Source organism: Sinocyclocheilus rhinocerous, unplaced genomic scaffold (assembly GCF_001515625.1).
Source record: "Sinocyclocheilus rhinocerous isolate Xijiao unplaced genomic scaffold, SAMN03320098_v1.1 scaffold2752, whole genome shotgun sequence".
Classification (NCBI taxonomy): domain Eukaryota; kingdom Metazoa; phylum Chordata; class Actinopteri; order Cypriniformes; family Cyprinidae; genus Sinocyclocheilus; species Sinocyclocheilus rhinocerous.
The window spans coordinates 449,832-469,063 of record NW_015632119.1 but is presented as its reverse complement, the minus strand read 5'-3'; the positions used below and the strand labels follow the sequence as shown (position 1 = coordinate 469,063).

General features: G+C 36.2%; 2 protein-coding genes across 5 annotated transcripts in view; one reads left to right on the top strand and one right to left on the bottom strand.

The window, feature by feature from the left end:
* The window catches only part of LOC107742214 (uncharacterized protein C1orf131 homolog), an 8,673-nt gene extending 4,786 nt beyond the window's left edge, over nucleotides 1-3,887 (top strand). For both annotated transcript variants that reach the window (XM_016555112.1, XM_016555111.1), the window contains exons 4-7: nucleotides 1,412-1,507; nucleotides 2,705-2,791; nucleotides 2,910-2,947; nucleotides 3,297-3,887. In XM_016555112.1, coding sequence (XP_016410598.1) covers nucleotides 1,412-1,507; nucleotides 2,705-2,791; nucleotides 2,910-2,947; nucleotides 3,297-3,420 — 345 coding nt within the window. In that variant the 3' untranslated portion in view covers nucleotides 3,421-3,887. The remainder of the gene's footprint in view (nucleotides 1-1,411; nucleotides 1,508-2,704; nucleotides 2,792-2,909; nucleotides 2,948-3,296) is intronic.
* Nucleotides 3,888-10,434: 6,547 nt separating this feature from the next.
* The window catches only part of LOC107742212 (E3 ubiquitin-protein ligase TRIM9-like), a 50,065-nt gene continuing 41,267 nt past the window's right edge, over nucleotides 10,435-19,232 (bottom strand). For all 3 annotated transcript variants that reach the window (XM_016555109.1, XM_016555107.1, XM_016555108.1), the window contains 3 exons: nucleotides 17,444-17,747; nucleotides 12,914-13,076; nucleotides 10,435-10,602 (listed from right to left, as the gene is read on the bottom strand). In XM_016555109.1, coding sequence (XP_016410595.1) covers nucleotides 10,558-10,602; nucleotides 12,914-13,076; nucleotides 17,444-17,747 — 512 coding nt within the window. In that variant the 3' untranslated portion in view covers nucleotides 10,435-10,557. The remainder of the gene's footprint in view (nucleotides 10,603-12,913; nucleotides 13,077-17,443; nucleotides 17,748-19,232) is intronic.

Below are 19,232 nucleotides of genomic sequence, written 5' to 3'. Positions count from 1 at the left end.
TCATCACGAGCCGCAGGGTTTCATTTGGTTTTGTTTGTGTATGTTTTATGACTCTCAATGCCGTGATTCCTATTCACTTCCATCATATGACTGACAGACTGCAACGGTTTGACTTAAAAATCTCTGTTTGTGTTCTACTGAAGAAACAAAGTCACCTACATCTTGGATGCCCTGGGGGTAAGCAGATAAACATCACATTTTCATTTTTGGGTGAACTATCCCTTTAAAAGTCGGAACAAAATGAAAATTCACCCTATCTATTTTCTAAATGCATTATCTAAATCCATGCATTTGTTAATTGACCTTGTAATTTTTAATCAAAATGTCAAACTGGATCTTCCAGAGAAACGACAGATTTCTCTCTGGTCATGTATACAGACTTTTCCAGTCATTTAGTTACTTTCATCTTTTTTACAATCGAATGCAAACTTTCCCTCAAGATCCATTTTTCTGCAGAGTTTAGCTCCAACCCTGATCAAACTCGCCTGCAAGCGTGCAAAAAAAAAAAAAAAGTGTAACGCATGCGCAGATAGGGAGACCTGAGGCCGTTTTTTTTTTAAGGGATGTCAATGGAGATGAGGCTTCACTAGGCTGAAAAAAACTGCTTTTGTGGGAAAACCGCTCATCATTTAATGATTCGATAATCTATTGGCTAATATTTCGAGTAGATTCGCTGTATCTCCCAATAATAAGACCATTGGTGCGTCTGAAATCACATACCGTCTGAGTAGGTTCTTCATTTGAATTTACCTTGCGACCATTAAAAAAAGTACTTTTCACCTACTGTTTTTCGAATACTATGAATTCTTACATACTACTCACCTCACATACTGTTTTTTTGAATACTATAGTGTATGGAAGTATGTGAATCTCTGGTTGTAGTAATCTTGAAGAACTTGATGATCTTGTTCAGGTGTGTTTGATCAGGGTTAGAGCTAAACTCTGCAGGAAAGTGGACCACGAAGGCCAGAGAAACCCCTGCTGGAAAGTATCAACAATAAAAATAAAAAAAAAGACTCCAAATTTGTTTGCTGTGTGTTTTTAGAATATTGCGACTGCATTGTTAGATTAGAAACATGCTAAGGTCGAACTCTTGAATTCAGTTGCAGTGCAGCATTATTTCATTGTAGGCATCATGGAGTTTCTGCATGTAGAGCAATCCAAATCAGTCATTTATGAGGTTCTGTGACGGTATATTTATGCTTAATAGGGTAAAACACCATTTCGCTCATGTCACCTTTGTCTCTCGTGTTTTGAATACAGCGTGCTGTTTTTTAAACTGCTTATGTGTATACAGTTCCAAGTCAGTAACTTCCTTGGCCGAATCTCATTTGTAGTATGATAAGCCACTTGTTTCTCGAATATCACATGAACTCGCCATGATGTGTGTGTGTGTGTGTGTCCTTCGCAGGCTCGGTTTGAGGTTCACAAGTTTGGGCTGTCGGGGTATCAGAAGCAGCAGCAGAGGGTCTTTGAGCAGGACAGGGCCATCATGCTGGGAGCCAGAGTGAGTTCAACACACATCCACTAATCAGATGCAGCAGAAGAAACCAAGAAGAATTGCCTCAGAATGCAATTTACAACACATCACAAGTATGCATTCTCGGCATTGCCACAATATAGCAAGCCGATAGAACCTTGGAGAGAAAGTTGGTTGAACAATTGACAAAGTTTACATTTAATCATACTTTTATTTGTCACAGACATTTGAAGGTAACTCTATCGCCCCCTTGACCCTACACATTTTTGATCCCACTTTATATTAAGTGTCTTTAACTACTATATTAAAGTAGTTAAAAAATATAAAATAAAAATCATGTACAGTGTTGTTGAATTGCAAAACTCTGCAATTGAGGTGGGATATGGTTAAGGTTACACTGTAAAAAAATTATTGTGATTTTAATGGTAAAAGACTGCAAACATTTTACAGTATAACCCCGTTAATTGGGTAACGGTAAGTTCCCCTGCTATATATGGTAAAAAAAAAACTGTAATGGACATTTCATGTAATTTTACAGTAAAATACAGTTTTTGGAAGTGAAAAAGAAGGTATAATTTACAGTGAAAAACCGTAAATTGACTTTCCCAGAATTCCCTGTGTTGCATTTCACGGTTTATTTTTTTTTTCCGTTGAAATAACGGTTTCTTCTTAGTTTTTTCTTAGCAGTTATGTTCATTAGGGTTGTAAGTTACATCTAATGTTGTTAAATTAATGTTTATTTGCATTACGTTAGTGTCGTGTGTTACCATGATGGTGTTTAGTATTAGTGTAAATGACACAGCGCACCTTCTATATACAAGTATTTTCCTTCTCAGCCTATGAAAAAGCTGTTAGTGATGAGCTTTGATTAATACATTGTCTCTATCGATTAACTGAAATGTTAGTACATAATGGCTGAAAACACTTTTTCCACATTTTCATTACTTGAAAACTAAAAATACAACAATATAACTAAAACTAACTAAATTAAAATATAAAATTAAAATTGAATTCCAAATATTAACAAAAACTATAATATTAATATATCAATGTATAATCAATAGCCTATATATCAATACAAAAATAACACTGGTTTGCATTTGGGTTTGAGTACTTGTGTAGGGTACGTTTCTGGTCTGAGCACTTTATTTTTAATTTGTGATTACGTTTTATTTTATTTTATTTTATTTTTTCTTTTACAAGACTTGACTCTTTTCTCTGTAGCCCCCTAAAAAGCAGTATGTTAACTACAAAATGTATCAACAAATGATAAAAGAACAGAAGATAAAAGCCAAAGAGGAAGCAAAATCTGTAAGTACAACATTTAACATTTGAATGATTCTTATATGATTGCTTTTTAAACCACTTGACGACTTCTGCAGTATGTGCAATCTTTCCACTAACTTTTCTTCTTTGGGTCTTTTGTCAGGAAACACAGAAGAAAAGAAGGAAAGAAGGGAAATCAAGGTTTGTGTTTATGATTTGAACTCATCTTCTGTTGTTCTCCAGGTGTTGTCATTTAAATTATATTGGTTGTAGTTTGCTTGTGCTTGATTGTATTCGGTTGCATTTGTGAATTTTCAGCACAATTTCAAAAAAGGTATTTTCAATAATGCATGAAGCACAATAATGCAGAAGTCACTTTTAAACCAAGTAGCTTTTCTTAATGCAGCGAACTTGCATGAACACGAGCAAAATCGGGGGAAACTTTTTTTTTGCCCCCAGATTCCTATTGAATTTAGAACACTGAACACTTTCACAGTCAAGATATCAGGTCATTGTTTTTGTAATTTGTGTTGTCTTTTTGACTTTTCAGGACTGAGAAAAGTAAATCGTCATCTAGCGGAGAGCTTGGTGGACAAGTTGGACGCTTCAAAAACGGAATGCTGGTCTTGAGCTCCAAAGACGTTCAGAAATTAAAAGTTAAAGTGAAAAAGTGAATGAGCGACTGTTTCTGAATCTTCAGAAAACCCAACCACTTTCAAAATGCAAGAAGATTTTAATATGTATGGAATATCACATTTTGACTGAAATTGAAATATGCCATACTTTACCACAGTCATTTCCCTATGGAACATTTACAATGCCCTTACTGTTTATTTTTATATTTTTGGTTTCTTCACTTTGGTGTGTTTGTGCTGCAGAAATAAATGATGGCTCAATTAACCAAGCTTATTAATGTGTACATTTACATATGGTTTGACAGCGTTTAGGGATCCTGTCTATAGACCCAAACATCTTAGCAACCATATAGCAGCTTATTAAAAACACTTAAATCTCCTCACTAGCAGCGCATTTGGCATGCATAATTTCTTCAGAAAGTGTAAAAGTGATCTTTTAGTCGGCGCCAATGGCCTCGTGGGCAGCGCGCCGACATGTAGCGCCTTTGCGCTTTCGGGTGTCCCGAGTTCGAGTCCCGGCTCGTGGACCTTTCCTGATCCCACCCCCGTCCCCCCCCTCTCTCTCTCACCCACTTCGCTTCCTGTCGACCTACTGTCCTATCTAAATAAAAGGCATAAAAAAACGCCAAAAATAAATCTTTAAAAAAAAAAAAAAGTGATCTTTTATTTACAATAAATAATGCTGTAACCCTGCTTTTCTGTGTGGCTAAAAACTTGATATAATTTAAGTGGTGTGAAAAAAAAATTACAATCATAGGTGAGATACTACAAATAAAGACACGTGGATCACAGTTTTATTGTTTATTAAAAGGGAAAGACCGTTTTTCTTCTACACTAAGTAGTAAGAAAAGAATGTCATATACAATGTATTTGATATACAAACCACAAAGACGTACAAAAATCACATTAGGGAGAGCTCAAGATCACATACAGAAGAAGAGCCCCGAAAACACACACACATTAGTTTCCTTCTAGGATGAGGATGATGATGATACGCAACGCTAGGGCTGAGTCTTGTGTCAGCTGATCAATGCAAAGACTCATCTGAGAAACTCATGTCTTTCCTTTCCAAACTTTTCATAATGAGATCATTTGAGGGCCAAACACCTGACTAATGTACATCCACATAGGTAATATGCTGTATATAGAAAAATAAATCCTTAAAAACTTGGTACAGTGGCAGATTTTCTGTTATTGAGACTACGGATTTTTTTTTTTTTTCTGATGATGGTCCCACTCGCAGGCAGTCATATTCACCATACGACTGTTTAACAAACACCTCAAGACCACTTCGTTTTGTGTGCTTTCAAAAGAATAAAAAAAATGGGATTGCGCGGTATGTTTCTGAAAAATAAGAAAGAATAAATACAATGGAATTCATCTGTGCTTTCTGTTGATGGGTGTTTCTTCAACTTTGGCCACTTTTATGTCCAAAAGGATTATGTTAACTTTGTTATATGATGGATCACATTAAAACGGTCATTTTCCATGCCTTCATTTATTTTTTGGTACTTTTACAACTCCATTTATCCATAGATTTTGATTTATCTCAAACTTAATTTTTCTGAATTCATAAAACATTAAGGGCCAGCTTTATTAAACAGGGCGAAGTAGTGTAAGAGCGCAATCCCATACTGACAGTGCGCGCATTAAACAACACAGATGCAACATCTCAATAACTACCGCAAATTCCAGTAAATTGGCTACAAGTTACGTGATTCCTTTAAATACTCTCCTCCCATAAATGTTGCGTCTGAAAGGGACACTTCTACAAATGCAAATTCATATGCAAGGTCAGCCGCAAAAATGACTATATGCCATTTCAGCGCTCATTTTTCAATGCGCGTCTTTAGTAATTCCTGACAGTAGTTTTTTTAACACCAAAAGATTGTTTGCGCTGGAGCAAGCCGTTCGTAAATGTGGCCCTAAAATTCTAAACCTATGATTATCTAAACAAAAGAAATGAGCACACTATTTCATTATTTATTGTGTGAAAATTACTAACACAACCAACAATTTTGCCCCCAATAAAGTCCAGCGTTTGGGTTGTTTTGACCCAGCGGCTGGGTTCAAAACAACCCAACCGCTGGGTCAAAACAACCAAATAGCTGGGTTTGTCCCTTTTTAACCCAGCGCTGGGTTATATGTAACCCAGCATTTTTTTAGAGTGTACAGTTTACATGTGAAAAATGAAAAAAATTAAGTAAATATCCCCGCATATGTTTATTGTGTCATGTTATTTTGAGCAATTAGCCTATACAAAAAAAGCATGAAAATATTATCTAATTGTATTTAGGATACAAAAAATGGTAGCAATAAAATTAGCCTTAGCAAGACAGGCCATTATATTCTAAAATGTTTAAAATGTTATTTCCATTTGAGATGAGATGGGATGAGATTACATTTGTTGGTTAAAAAATTTCTTTAAAAAGTTCTGAAAGTTCACAGGGCAAAAGGTGGCCACAGTTGAAGAAACCCCCTGATATTAAGTTTTTAGTTTGTTATAGTTTAAATAAATTCAATTTGGGCAGGAATTGCAAGTTGACTTCCTCAACCAATATAGTTGAGTAAGTAAATATCCTCATAGTACCCATGATTCTGGGTCATATCCATATTTAGCTCTACACAGTGAATTCTCCATTACTGTACAATTGGTTTATTAACATACATATGCAATGCACTCTCTCAAGTTCTCATGTCAGCGATATTCCAGTCTCAGCAAACTGTTTTTTGAGTGAATTTTGTTTCATATTCAATACATGACCAGTGATTCTATTATCTACACTGACATAAAATTGTAAATATGCTTTAATACAAACAAAAAAAGTCCATTGTGATATTTAAAATGACATGTTAAAAAATTAATTCAGCAATATAGATCCTTTTGGGCGGATGGCAGGTTTGCAGGCGTTACCCACAGTCATTATAAACTGGATTTAAAGGAATGTTCAAAGTTCAGGTTTAGCTATTCATCCGTTTCAGAGTACATGACTTTCCGGCTCATCATCTATAATTAAGACCATTAGCAAGTATTGGCTTAGAACATGAAAACACATGAACAGAGAAAAAACGCTGAATGGTTTTGATCCATACCAGGTCTCAGAAAACATTTCAGATATTTACATATATTTAATCCACATTACATCTTTGTATATGGGTGCTTTCCGTATAATGGTACTACATACAGAGATTATGGAATAAACATATAGAAATGTCTATGAAGGTTATTTGGTATAGGCTAACCCAGGGTTGCCAGGTTTTCACAACAAAACGAGCCCAAATGCGTTCCGGGGGGTAAAATACACATTTTACGGTGGGGTTCCTCCAGTAAAATTTGCATTCCAGGGCCTGAATATCACGTTATTGGGGGCGCTTCAACCCGCAGACATGAAAAACAACCCGCGGCAACAGTGTTAAAGTAGCCCAATTCCGCGGGAAAACCGTGGACTTGGCAACACTGGGCTAACCTGAGATCTGTAAAAATGTTTTCTGGTACTTTTTATGGATCAAATCCATTGATGGATGTATTTTTGATTTTATCGCCATTACTTTGCCCGCTGATAGTCATAAATATGGTGGATGAGGCAAAAAGTGCATATGGACAGCTTATGTGGCATGTTGGTAGTTACCACAGACAATAATTAAACTTGCCACTTTTACAGTACAATGGAGGTCTATGGGGAGAAATGTTCCGAAGGGTCAAGAAGTACAAATACAAATTATGCTGTACTAAAATATTTTATTTGAGCTCTGGTGTTGTCTAAATCATAGTTTTGGCAAAAGGATGACTTTTCAACACTGTTTTCACATTCTTTTTCTTTTTTCTGTATAATATGAATATGAGTTTATGGGCTTTACATGGTCATGACATGAGATCATGAGAATTTGGAAATACTTTTACAATGTTAGCTGTGTTTTAGTACTCAAGTCCGAGTCGAAAACCATATTTTCATGGTCTTGGTCTTGTGATGAACTCAACATGCTCAGAGCTCATGTTAATATGTGTAATATTTCTGTCAGTGTGTATTTTACAGCCCAATCTCACAGGAAATCTATTTTATGAGGTGGTGATTCCGTATGAATTTGTACAATATGACTCATATGAAAATGTATTATTTTTAACGAAAAAGTAAGCATGAATGTCCACCTCTAACCCTACCCCTAAACATAGCCGTCACTGGGGTGTAAGTAGAAAACGTACGAGTGAGATTGTATAAATTCATATGAATTAGTCACCAATTTGCCAAAATGTAAAATAGTTACAAACTGCCATGAGATTGTGCTGGTTCTTGTATTGGTGTTTTACTGCTAACAGTCTACTTTTTTCTGTGATTTATACTTGAAATGCCATAATAGTAGTGCGAAGATGTGGATAAATTACCTGGAACAACAACATTCCCAGTTGTCCCAAGCAGACGATAGCCCTGACTGAACCCCGAACATTTCTTTTTAGCACAGCTTTTTACTTTTTAACCACTCTTTTCCTTTCTTTTTTTTTTTCTCACATTGCACTTACATAGTGCCAGGACCTGTTTGATACTCCTGACAGCTAAGTACTCACTGCGTGATAAAAGCATCAGCTCAAGCTATATTTACATTAATTACACTGTTCATAGAAACGTGTTATAAATATCAACAACATCCCATGCTTTACATCACCAATGGGTCATTATCTGCTCCCATAATCCAGTAAGTTAATGTCTGGACAGGATAATAAACATAAATATAATATCTTTCATTTATCTCTCATTTCTCCCTGAAACCATCGTAATTTGAACAGAGGTATAAGCTGAACATAGGCTTGTATCTCCTATTGCAAGGTCCATATGTGACTCTTCGTAGAATTTAATGTGACCAGTTTTATGAGAATAAAAAAGCGCTGTTATGGAGTTACGTAGCTTTTGGGGGTTTTAACTCAAAGCTACGTTATCAGAAAGTAATTGCACACAACAAACACTAGGAGGCAGATTGCAAACTCTGCGTCTATGCTGTATTCCTGTTTAATCCAGTCATCACACTGTGTAACAAATTCAAGATAATGATTGTGTAACTCATGCGCGCTTCACTGTTTTGACCATATTTCTGTACAACATCTCTCATTTCTCCCTGAAACCATCGTAATTTGAACAGAGGTATAAGCTGAACATAGGCTTGTATCTCCTATTGCAAGGTCCATATGTGCCTCTTCGTAGCATTTAATGTGACCAGTTTTATGAGAATAAAAAAGCGCTGTTATGGAGTTACGTAGCTTTTGGGGGTTTTAACTCAAAGCTACGTTATCAGAAAATAATTGCACACAACAAACACTAGGAGGCAGATTGCAAACTCTGCGTCTATACTGTATTCCTGTTTAATCCAGTCATCACACTGTGTAACAAATTCAAGATAATGATTGTGTAACTCATGCGCGCTTCACTGTTTTGACCATATTTACAGCTGTACAACATGCAAACGCAATCTTCTGTCCCGACTACATGCTATGACTTGGTATTTCGACATCATATTCTAAAAAAAGCACGGAAACCGTTAAAGGGCACGGCATGGAAATAATACTGATAAACCGAACCATGAAGTGCTCATTTACTGGTAATGAGGTGTATGAAGCTTGAGTCTGTCATGGATTTAAAGTCGAAGTGTGTAAGTGTGTCACTAAATAAATTTACAAAAATAGTGACTGTTTTCAAACAGGTTTCCCCAACACTCATTTGTCACTGGTCACAAATACAGATAGCCCCGCCCTAAACTCTCACTATTGGTTGAATCGTTGTTGGTAGGAGTACAGCAAACAAACAGAGCAATGTTTTGAAACAGTGTTTACACTTTTCTGCTAAATCAACCTAAAATGGTTTACTTAAGCTGGGACAGGGAAAAATTACACACTTCAACTTCAAGACTCTTAAAGAATACGTCGGTCACAGTGTAAGGAGACCTCAGAGTTGAGATTCTGGCTAAATATTCACAAGTGTGGCTCATAGTAAGCACCAAGACTTGGTGGTGAGGGCACAGTCTATCTCTAATGGCAGGTATTATTTCATTTCTGTAAACCTGGAGTTTTTTTTGTGTGTGTGTGTTTTAGGGCTGTTTGCTAAGACAATTGTGCATACGTTAAAGGGGTCATATGATATTATAATCAGTACTTATGTCCCCACTGGATGCAACAAATGCCTCGTTTATAATGGGTTTTAATGTTTTTGCCTCGTCGTCGCTCCGGCCAGGGACACGGCATCACAGTATGGTAAGGGGCGTAATATTTCCGTCACACGCTTGAGGTATTCGGCCGATCATAACGCACTGGATAGTTGGCCAATCAGAGCACACCTCGCTTTTTTAGAACGATGAGCTTTGTAAAAATCACGCGTTTCAGGAAGGCGGGGCATAGAGGAGAAACAATAATGTATAGTATGTGGAAAATAATGTGTTTTTTTAACCTTAAACCGCATAAACACATTTCATTACACCAAATACACCAAATAATGTTCTTTTTAGCAACATCATATGACCCCTTTAAGTATTAGACTTCAGCACATAACTCATCCCGCACTGTTTGTGCTACGATCATGAGTTATGCCTCAAATTGTGTAGCTAATTCAGCAGAAGTGTGCTGTTAGCAATCAGTTTTACAATTTTACTTGTAGAACTGTGAACTGAAGAGACTGTAAACTTCACTATAATCTGACGCAGGGCTTTTGGCTTGACTGGGACCTTTTCAAACCCAGCACCCCAGATTCATGCTTTTTTGAAGCACATTAAAGGTGAGTAAACCTGAGATTCGTGTAGCATGTGAGATTAACCTGAAACATTTTCAAATTCACCTTTAGTCTCACAGTTGTTTGATGACTCTGCTCCATTGCTAACATATCAAATGGATGATAAATTGGTTTTAATCCAATTACATTTTTGAAACTGAGCTAATCTTTCATTGGAGGTATGAAAAAGAGGCAGAACTTTACTTCAAAGTGCTTTGGGGTTCGACTCCAGCTTCGGCCCCCGTGGGGACAATCCCGGTTTGCTTTTCTGTAAACATGGGAATGATTTGTAAACACCGAAATGCAAATCACCCATATGACCATGAGGGGGAAAAATATTATTAATATCAGCTTTATATGTCAGTGCAGTCTAAGATCACTGATTTGTTTGACAAGAAAGGTCTGGCTTGTTCTCATTGGTTCAAGATGATCACATGATGCTCTTTGGGACTTCCAGACCTGTGATCAGAGTCACCTGTGAAAAAGATACATTTCAGTTATTAATGATGAGAGATATGATGTGCTGATGATGACTATAGGCACAGGAATCTGATTCATATTATGATTCACCTTAAATTATTCTATTTACGTCTATTTACTTTCAAGAGAAACGATTTCAAAGTACCATTTATTACAACACAGGGCTTGACAGTGCAAGCATTTAACTCACATTTACGACTAAAAATAGATGCGCGCAAACTAAAAGCTATTTACAGGAAATTTAAAGTAATGTTAAATTGTAAAACAAAAATCTTAACATTTTAAGAGGTCTTAAATTTAGGGATGGAAAACAGGAATTGCAAAACAGCTTAATATTACTATCAAACCAAAAAAGGCTATGATTTCATTAGACCAATATGAGCGCTGCACGTCAAAGTAAAAACACGGTGCTGTTGCGCATTCTACAGGCTCGCTGTTTAAGAGCAGTTTGCAAATAATGAATACCATGCATTTATGACAGTAGATTGTTTATGAGTGACCGTTGATACATTATTATGGTGTTTATATTGTAATGTGTTGCTTTTAAGAGAGTTGTAACAGTGCATCTGTATAAATGAGCAGCTAGCAATAGTAAAGCTGACATTTCAAAATAAGAGTCCCAGTGTATTTCGGACATCTTTATAATTCAAAGTGGCATTTAATTCAACGTAAACTCTTGTAGCTTCTGTCTGGGCTGCAGCATCATAAAAAGGAAAGATTAAGAACATAATTTAACACATATTATTAAATGTATAGATTTTTACTAGTATCGGCACAATAATATATATTACACAGATACATAAAGTTTAAAGTAGGCCTATAATTATTAAACACAGTTTGAAGCAGAAATATTTAAAAACCTATAGTGTACTTTTTATATTTTAATAAAATAAATAATTCTAAATGTCTTCTTATATCACTTTATTAAAGAAAAAAGCACATTATTTGATACATTATCATTGCACCCCTAAAGTTTTTCTAATGAGCGCAATTTTTCAACTTAGGATAACATTTGTAGGGGGAAAAAAAATCTAAACATGCCAGAAGAATTTTGGTCAAGCAACTTGCACGTCAAAGTAAAAACACGGTGCTGTTGCGCATTCTACAGGCTCGCTGTTTAAGAGCAGTTTGCAAATAATGAATACCATGCATTTATGACAGTAGATTGTTTATGAGTGACCGTTGATACATTATTATGGTGTTTATATTGTAATGTGTTGCTTTTAAGAGAGTTGTAACAGTGCATCTGTATAAATGAGCAGCTAGCAACAGTAAAGCTGACATTTCAAAATAAGAGTCCCAGTGTATTTCGGACATCTTTATAATTCAAAGTGGCATTTAATTCAACGTAAACTCTTGTAGCTTCTGTCTGGGCTGCAGCATCATAAAAAGGAAAGATTAAGAACATAATTTAACACATATTATTAAATGTATAGATTTTTACTAGTATCGGCACAATAATATATATTACACAGATACATAAAGTTTAAAGTAGGCCTATAATTATTAAACACAGTTTGAAGCAGAAATATTTAAAAACCTATAGTGTACTTTTTATATTTTAATAAAATAAATAATTCTAAATGTCTTCTTATATCACTTTATTAAAGAAAAAAGCACATTATTTGATACATTTTCATTGCACCCCTAAAGTTTTTCTAATGAGCTCTTCAATTTTTCAACTTAGGATAACATTTGTAGGGGGGAAAAAAATCTAAACATGCCAGAAGAATTTTGGTCAAGCAACTTGAAGGTCACGAGAATGATTCAGAATAAGAAACAGTTCTTGAATCCCAATGCGACTGATCACTAAAGGTCAGTGTGGATCTGCTGCTCACCTGGACGTTGCGGTTGAGGCTAACCGCGGGCATGAACACACCCTCCAAGTTCTCGAAAGCCACGGGTCCATGCTGCTGCTTGTTGATGAAGAAGGTCAGGGTATGTTTTGTCAGGTCTAACAGAATCCCCACAGTCGAACCCTTTGTGATGCCACCCTCAGCCCTGCAAGAATCAGGTAGAAGAGGAAGGAGACAAATGAAGGGAATCAGCGACACAGGATACACAGGCGTTTTCTTTTGATCCAAGATCTCTCTGCGCAGAGGAATGAGAAGGATGCAGGAAATGGAGAATTTGGAGTGGAGCTGCATTAGAGTAAAGAAAGTAGGGAGGAGAAACTGTGCTTTGACTCCACTTTATACTCAAGACTCCAGTGTGTGTTACTTCTGAATCACAGCAGTGCTAATATTCAGTCTGACAGGATGACCTACTTATATTTATAGAGCAGTGAATGTGGATCTGCTGCTCACCTGGACGTTGCGGTTGAGGCTAACCGCGGGCATGAACACACCCTCCAAGTTCTCGAAAGCCACGGGTCCATGCTGCTGCTTGTTGATGAAGAAGGTCAGGGTATGTTTTGTCAGGTCTAACAGAATCCCCACAGTCGAACCCTTTGTGATGCCACCCTCAGCCCTGCAAGAATCAGGGAGAAGAGGAAGGAGACAAATGAAGGGAATCAGCGACACAGGATACACAGGCGTTTTCTTTTGATCCAAGATCTCTCTGCGCAGAGGAATGAGAAGGATGCAGGAAATGGAGAATTTGGAGTGGAGCTGGATTAGAGTAAAGAAAGTAGGGAGGAGAAACTGTGCTTTGACTCCACTTTACTCAAGACTCCAGTGTGTGTTACTTCTGAATCACAGCAGTGCTAATATTCAGTCTGACAGGATGACCTACTTATATTTATAGAGCAGTGAAGAAACTTTATAACAGCTCATAGTCGTTTTTAAATACACGTTGAGGAACACAAGGAAGCTCTACATATCATGTATTTCTAAACACTGGCCCTGTTTCCACCTGTTATTAAAGGGTTAGTTCACCAGGGTTTTACTCATCCTCATGACATTCCAAACCTATAAGACGTTCGTTCATCAATATTGAAAACAGAAGCTCAACCATGTTTGCTTGATGCACAAGAACCAATGAGGTTGGTTCTTACGTGTCATTCAAGCACATTTGAGCTTTGGCAAGAACCAATGAGATTTGTTCTTTGCACTTCAAGCAAGTACAGTTAAACTTCTGTTTACTATATTTGATGTGCTGTATGTAAGAAAGTAGATTAATGTTTATAAGTGAATAAAAGACTAAATTAAATGTGTTCATCATATAAAGTGACATCTCTTTTCAGACTACTTGGATTAAATCGCTTGATTCATATGGATTAGGTTTACAATTTATTTATGAACTTTTTGAAGCTTGAAGCTTTGGAGCTTTTGGTTGTGTGGACTTTCAATGGATGCACAAAAATTATGAGAGAATGAAATTATTAAAAAATATCTCTATTTGTATTCCGAAGATGAATTGATTTCTTAAGGGTTTGGAACAACTTGAGGGTGTGCAAATTCTTTCTATTTTTTTCGGTTGGGGGGGGGGGGGGAATTTTCCCTTTAACATGCATTTCAAATGCACCTCATGTGACTCCTTGTGTTTGGATTTTTTTAAGCCATTCACCTTATATTTTGTCACAACAGTCACTTTCTTGGGAGGTTTTTGGGGGACTGTAGGAAAAAAAAAACAAGCCATTCACCTTACTAGAAGACAGTGTACCATCCGAATGATTTTGAAACTGATTTTTCAAGGTAAAAAGTCTTACAGTTGCTTTAAACTCAGGTGGATCATGAGCTGGTAAAATCTTTCTGAAAGTGATTCAAACGATATTGTTCCACTGTGTCGTTTCTCATTAAAGCTGTGGTGTGAACTTCTCTATACTGAGTAATTAGAATGATTATTAAAACTTCATAGTCAATGTAATAGTTATCCTTGGTGTGAATGGGTCTTAAATTGGATGTATGAAAATGATACAGAGCGTTATATGTTTCCACCTGTATTTAGTACTGAGCACTTGTGAACGGATCACCAAAAATGCATCTTAATACGAACAGAACCATTGAGTTTCTGGAACATTCTCTTATCTAATAACTATCACAAAGCTGATAAGAATACTAAAACTATTACTAGCACAGTTCTACAGGAGTGACTCTACAAACTACTTTTACCTGAATGGTTTACCTGTTTAGAGACCCTGGGTTATGGAGGGACAAAAGAATAAAAGAAACATGAAAAAAAAAGTATTTATATATATATATATATATATATTAAAAAAGAGAAGATGAATAAAACTGTTAAAATTAATCAAATGAAAGGAGTACGATGGATCCAAGACTGACAAAGAAACAGAACAGGTTACATAGAAAAGGCACAGATTTCAGGGACTGTTAAGTGTAACACTAGCAGTACTGTTAGCGTGTCCTCACTATCAGTAAACGGAGGCAGAATTTTAAATGTTGTAATCAGCATGTCCTTGATACTCACCGGAGGACACTGCATCAGCATATGTCTGACATTCACCATGTGTACATGCACTACATTTTCCAATTAAGCTCTACAGTGTATTAATCAAACCTTTACACTGAAACAATATTTATTATGTTCCACAGCGATTAAAACATACTGGTATATGGTGTGCATGTCATCAGCACAGTCTGAGTAATCTCAGTATATATATACACGTATATATATATATACCTTGCTACGTGTACTGCGTTAAGCTAACTGAGACTTGTCATTTGCACTTATATATTGTTGCTCTCTTGTTAGTTTCGACTGCTTTTATTGTCCTCATTTGTAAGTCGCTTTGGATAAAAGCATCTGCTAAATGACTAAATGTAAATGTAAATGTGTTGTTGTCCTGCTTATCTTGCTCTTCCATTTATAATATTTTAGTAAGTTTACATCTATGTGTTTGCCAGATTTTTTTATCCAAAGTGACTAAGTGACTATTCAAAAAGCGTGAGACGTGGACATTGGAATAGTTGAACAATGCAAGGTTTCGAAACTCGTTTCTTAAAAATGTAACTTATTTTAACTTAAGTGCTGCGTTTTTAGTACGCTGTGGCATGAGAAAGACACTGCAAAAGACACAAAACACAATTGCAATGGTCAAACACGTCCGTCTAGCGCTTGTTTGCATAGAAACAGTGGAATGGGAAAACATGTTCTGTGTGAACAGCCCCTTACATTGCATTTAAGGTACACATTCTATCAGTTTTTGCTTTCCCTGGGAATTGAACCCACCATGCTCTACTGTTTGAGCTAAAGGAAGGCTGTACAGTACTTTAATCAACTCAATAATTTTCATTTATATCCTTAGCATCCAAGAATGAGATGTAAAATGTTATAAAATCTGTAGTAATGAAATCTCCTCTTTGCTTCAAAAATGATTCCTTAATATCTTGACTTCTCTGCTTTTTCAAGTGCCTGTATCTAATATCACCCAAAAAATCAGAAAGCAAGGCTGTAGAGATTAGTGTTAATCAAACAACTTTCACAGTTTGCCTCACATTTTGTTGTGATACCATTTATAAATAAGTTATATAAATTCATATTTTTCATAGTTTTGAATTCAGACATAGTTATTTGGGTTTATCATTCCCTAATGTTTCCCATGTGCACTTAAAAGCAATATTCCTTCACCCAAAAAAAATCATCATTTACTCATCCTCATGTCTTTCTTTAAGACTTTCGTTCATCTTTGGGACACAAATAAAGATACTTCTGTCATCATTTTTGCCTCTGATGTTTTGATGTCTTTATGAACTTTTTCATGAAGACATCATATATATATATTTCCACTGTGCTTCTCAATTTTGGAAAAGTGTTTTTATGCCCTTCAAAGTAGTTTGTGCGTATGCCATTTTGCTAAACATGAAATGAATTTTAAATAAAAATAGTAAACGGTGCTTAATTGCTGCATTTTTATCTCTTGATTCAGACGAGACTAATTTTTCACTTGAGAAAGCAATATAATGGATAGATGACTCTCATTTTAGCAAAAGTTTGTAGTTAAAATGTCTTAATAAACCATTTGTTTCTTACAAAGATGTTAATTGATGGACTGGAGTGGTGTGGATTATGTGTAGATTATTGTGATGTTTTTATCAGCTGTTTGGACTCTCATTCTGACGGCACCCATTCACTGCAGAGGATCTATTGGTGAGCAAGTCTTTAATCAACTCAATAATTTTCATTTATATCCTTAGCATCCAAGAATGAGATGTAAAATGTTATAAAATCTGTAGTAATGAAATCTCCTCTTTGCTTCAAAAATGATTCCTTAATATCTTGACTTCTCTGCTTTTTCAAGTGCCTGTATCTAATATCACCCAAAAAATCAGAAAGCAAGGCTGTAGAGATTAGTGTTAATCAAACAACTTTCACAGTTTGCCTCACATTTTGTTGTGATACCATTTATAAATAAGTTATATAAATTCATATTTTTCATAGTTTTGAATTCAGACATAGTTATTTGGGTTTATCATTCCCTAATGTTTCCCATGTGCACTTAAAAGCAATATTCCTTCACCCAAAAAAAATCATCATTTACTCATCCTCATGTCTTTCTTTAAGACTTTCGTTCATCTTTGGGACACAAATAAAGATACTTCTGTCATCATTTTTGCCTCTGATGTTTTGATGTCTTTATGAACTTTTTCATGAAGACATCGACAGCAAGTACGGTTGAGCAGATTTTTATGAATAAAAAGCCTAAATTAAACTCTTCATCAAGTTATTGTTTTTTTCAGAAGACTTGGATTTAACTGCTCAATTCATATGGATTTAACTTTTTTCCAGCTTGACAATGGATAGACAAATATTATGTGTTGGATAGATGGTCCCTTCCTGTCTAAGAGCTGGTGCCTGGTCAAAATAATGTAGACCAAATCTGTCAAAAGCCTAGCTTGTAATATTTATCACCACACTAGAAAAATTAAGATGTGTACCTGTTGGTATGGGAGTTGTTGTGCATGAACCAGGAGCGATTGTTGTCCACATACATGGCCCAAGCCTTATCGTCCTTCCCTAGCATCATGTCCTTCATCGTATTAATCCGGGCCACACCGAATGCGGGGTCGGGGTGGTTGTCATAGCGATCCACACTAAGTTCCCAGTAATGAACGCCCTTGGAGAAGGCAGCCGTCCCGAGCACCACGCGATCATCGTAACTGTTACAAGTCACAGTCTGGTTTTCATTGGACAGGACAATGTCTCTGTGAGCTGAGGTAGGGTCAAAGGTGAACCATGCCACTACAGTGGAAAGATAAAATAAAGTTTGTGATAGCCAGAATAATTCATTGTGGTTCAAAAACATATTTTCCAGTTATATTTTGAGTCTTTTCAAAATAGCATCTCACAGTGGTTGACTGACACTGTATATGACAATAATTAATGGTGTTTCTGAAACTGCTTGTGCGAGGAAAAAAAAAAGGTAAAATGTAAAAAGTACATATAATAGTACCACATTTATGGTTCACTGTTTAGGTTTCTGTTTAGATTTAAAAAAACAGAGCCCATTGATTTTTAGGACAGTTATTTCGGTTATATCTGACAGATAAATGGGACATTTTATGTGTGATATTCCCAAAACAAAAACTGTTTGCAGCTCCTTTAACAAGGATATAAAAGAGTGTAAGTTTAGTCATCATAATTTGCTGATCTTACACATAGCTACACATATTCACTCCTTCAGTGACAAATGAATTATTAAAAGAGTTGAAGGAATTAAATATTGAAGCTATTATGCTCTCTTAGAAGTGGAGTTTTGGTAGCTGAGGGCCTGTAAGGCAAATCTAGCATCAAATCCTTGTATGTACCCATGTTAATTAAACATCTCCTGTGGGACCCCTGGTTTATGTAGTTTTGCAAACAGCAATCTAGGTCCTGCCGATGTAACTATAACTGGGATCTTAATTCTATTGGTCTTGGGCTAATTTAAAATGGTGCAAAACTTAAAAGCAATGTTGATTCACTGCAGAGGATCTATTGGTGAGCAAGTGATGTAATGCTACATTTCTTCAAATCTGTTCTGATGAAGAAGCAAACTCATTTTGTATGGCCTGATGGTGAGTTTTTGGGTTAACTATTCCTTTAATATTGAGTAATTTACATTGAATTCACACAATATAGTGTATTTTAATTTGTCTACTACTACTCAGCCATAGAAAACCGTTTCCAAGAAAGCTACAGCAGAATCCAACCTGGTCTCATAAAAATACATACCTCTGGGTACTTTTCTGCAAGACCGTTTTTACGTACCTTACTGCACGTTTCGCCGCAGTTTCAAAGAGAAATGTCCACTGAGTGGCGCTAAAACATGGGTTCAATACGTGAACCCTGGCACGTTTTTATTAGGTTGATATGGGTACATATTGCTGTGTTTTTATTAAGTTGCTTCAGGAACGTATTGCGGCAGTTCAGAATTCAAATATCCGGGGACTGTCGCTAAAAGTTAATGCTCTATCGTGTTGGAAATATGCCCTACACCAAACCCAACCCTAAACCTACCTGATAGTGTTAACAAATGCAAAACTGATATAAAAACACATTTGTTGATGCAACGTGCCATTTGAACTTCCTTATATGCCGATTTGAACTGTTTTGTCGAACCGTACTTACACGGGATTCGAACCGGAGCTCCTCGCCTCTCAAGTACGTCTCCGTAGTCCGTGAGCTACCGAACAAACCTACCGTCTGTGAAAACCCATAGATATGAAGCTGGATATGTGCGATGCT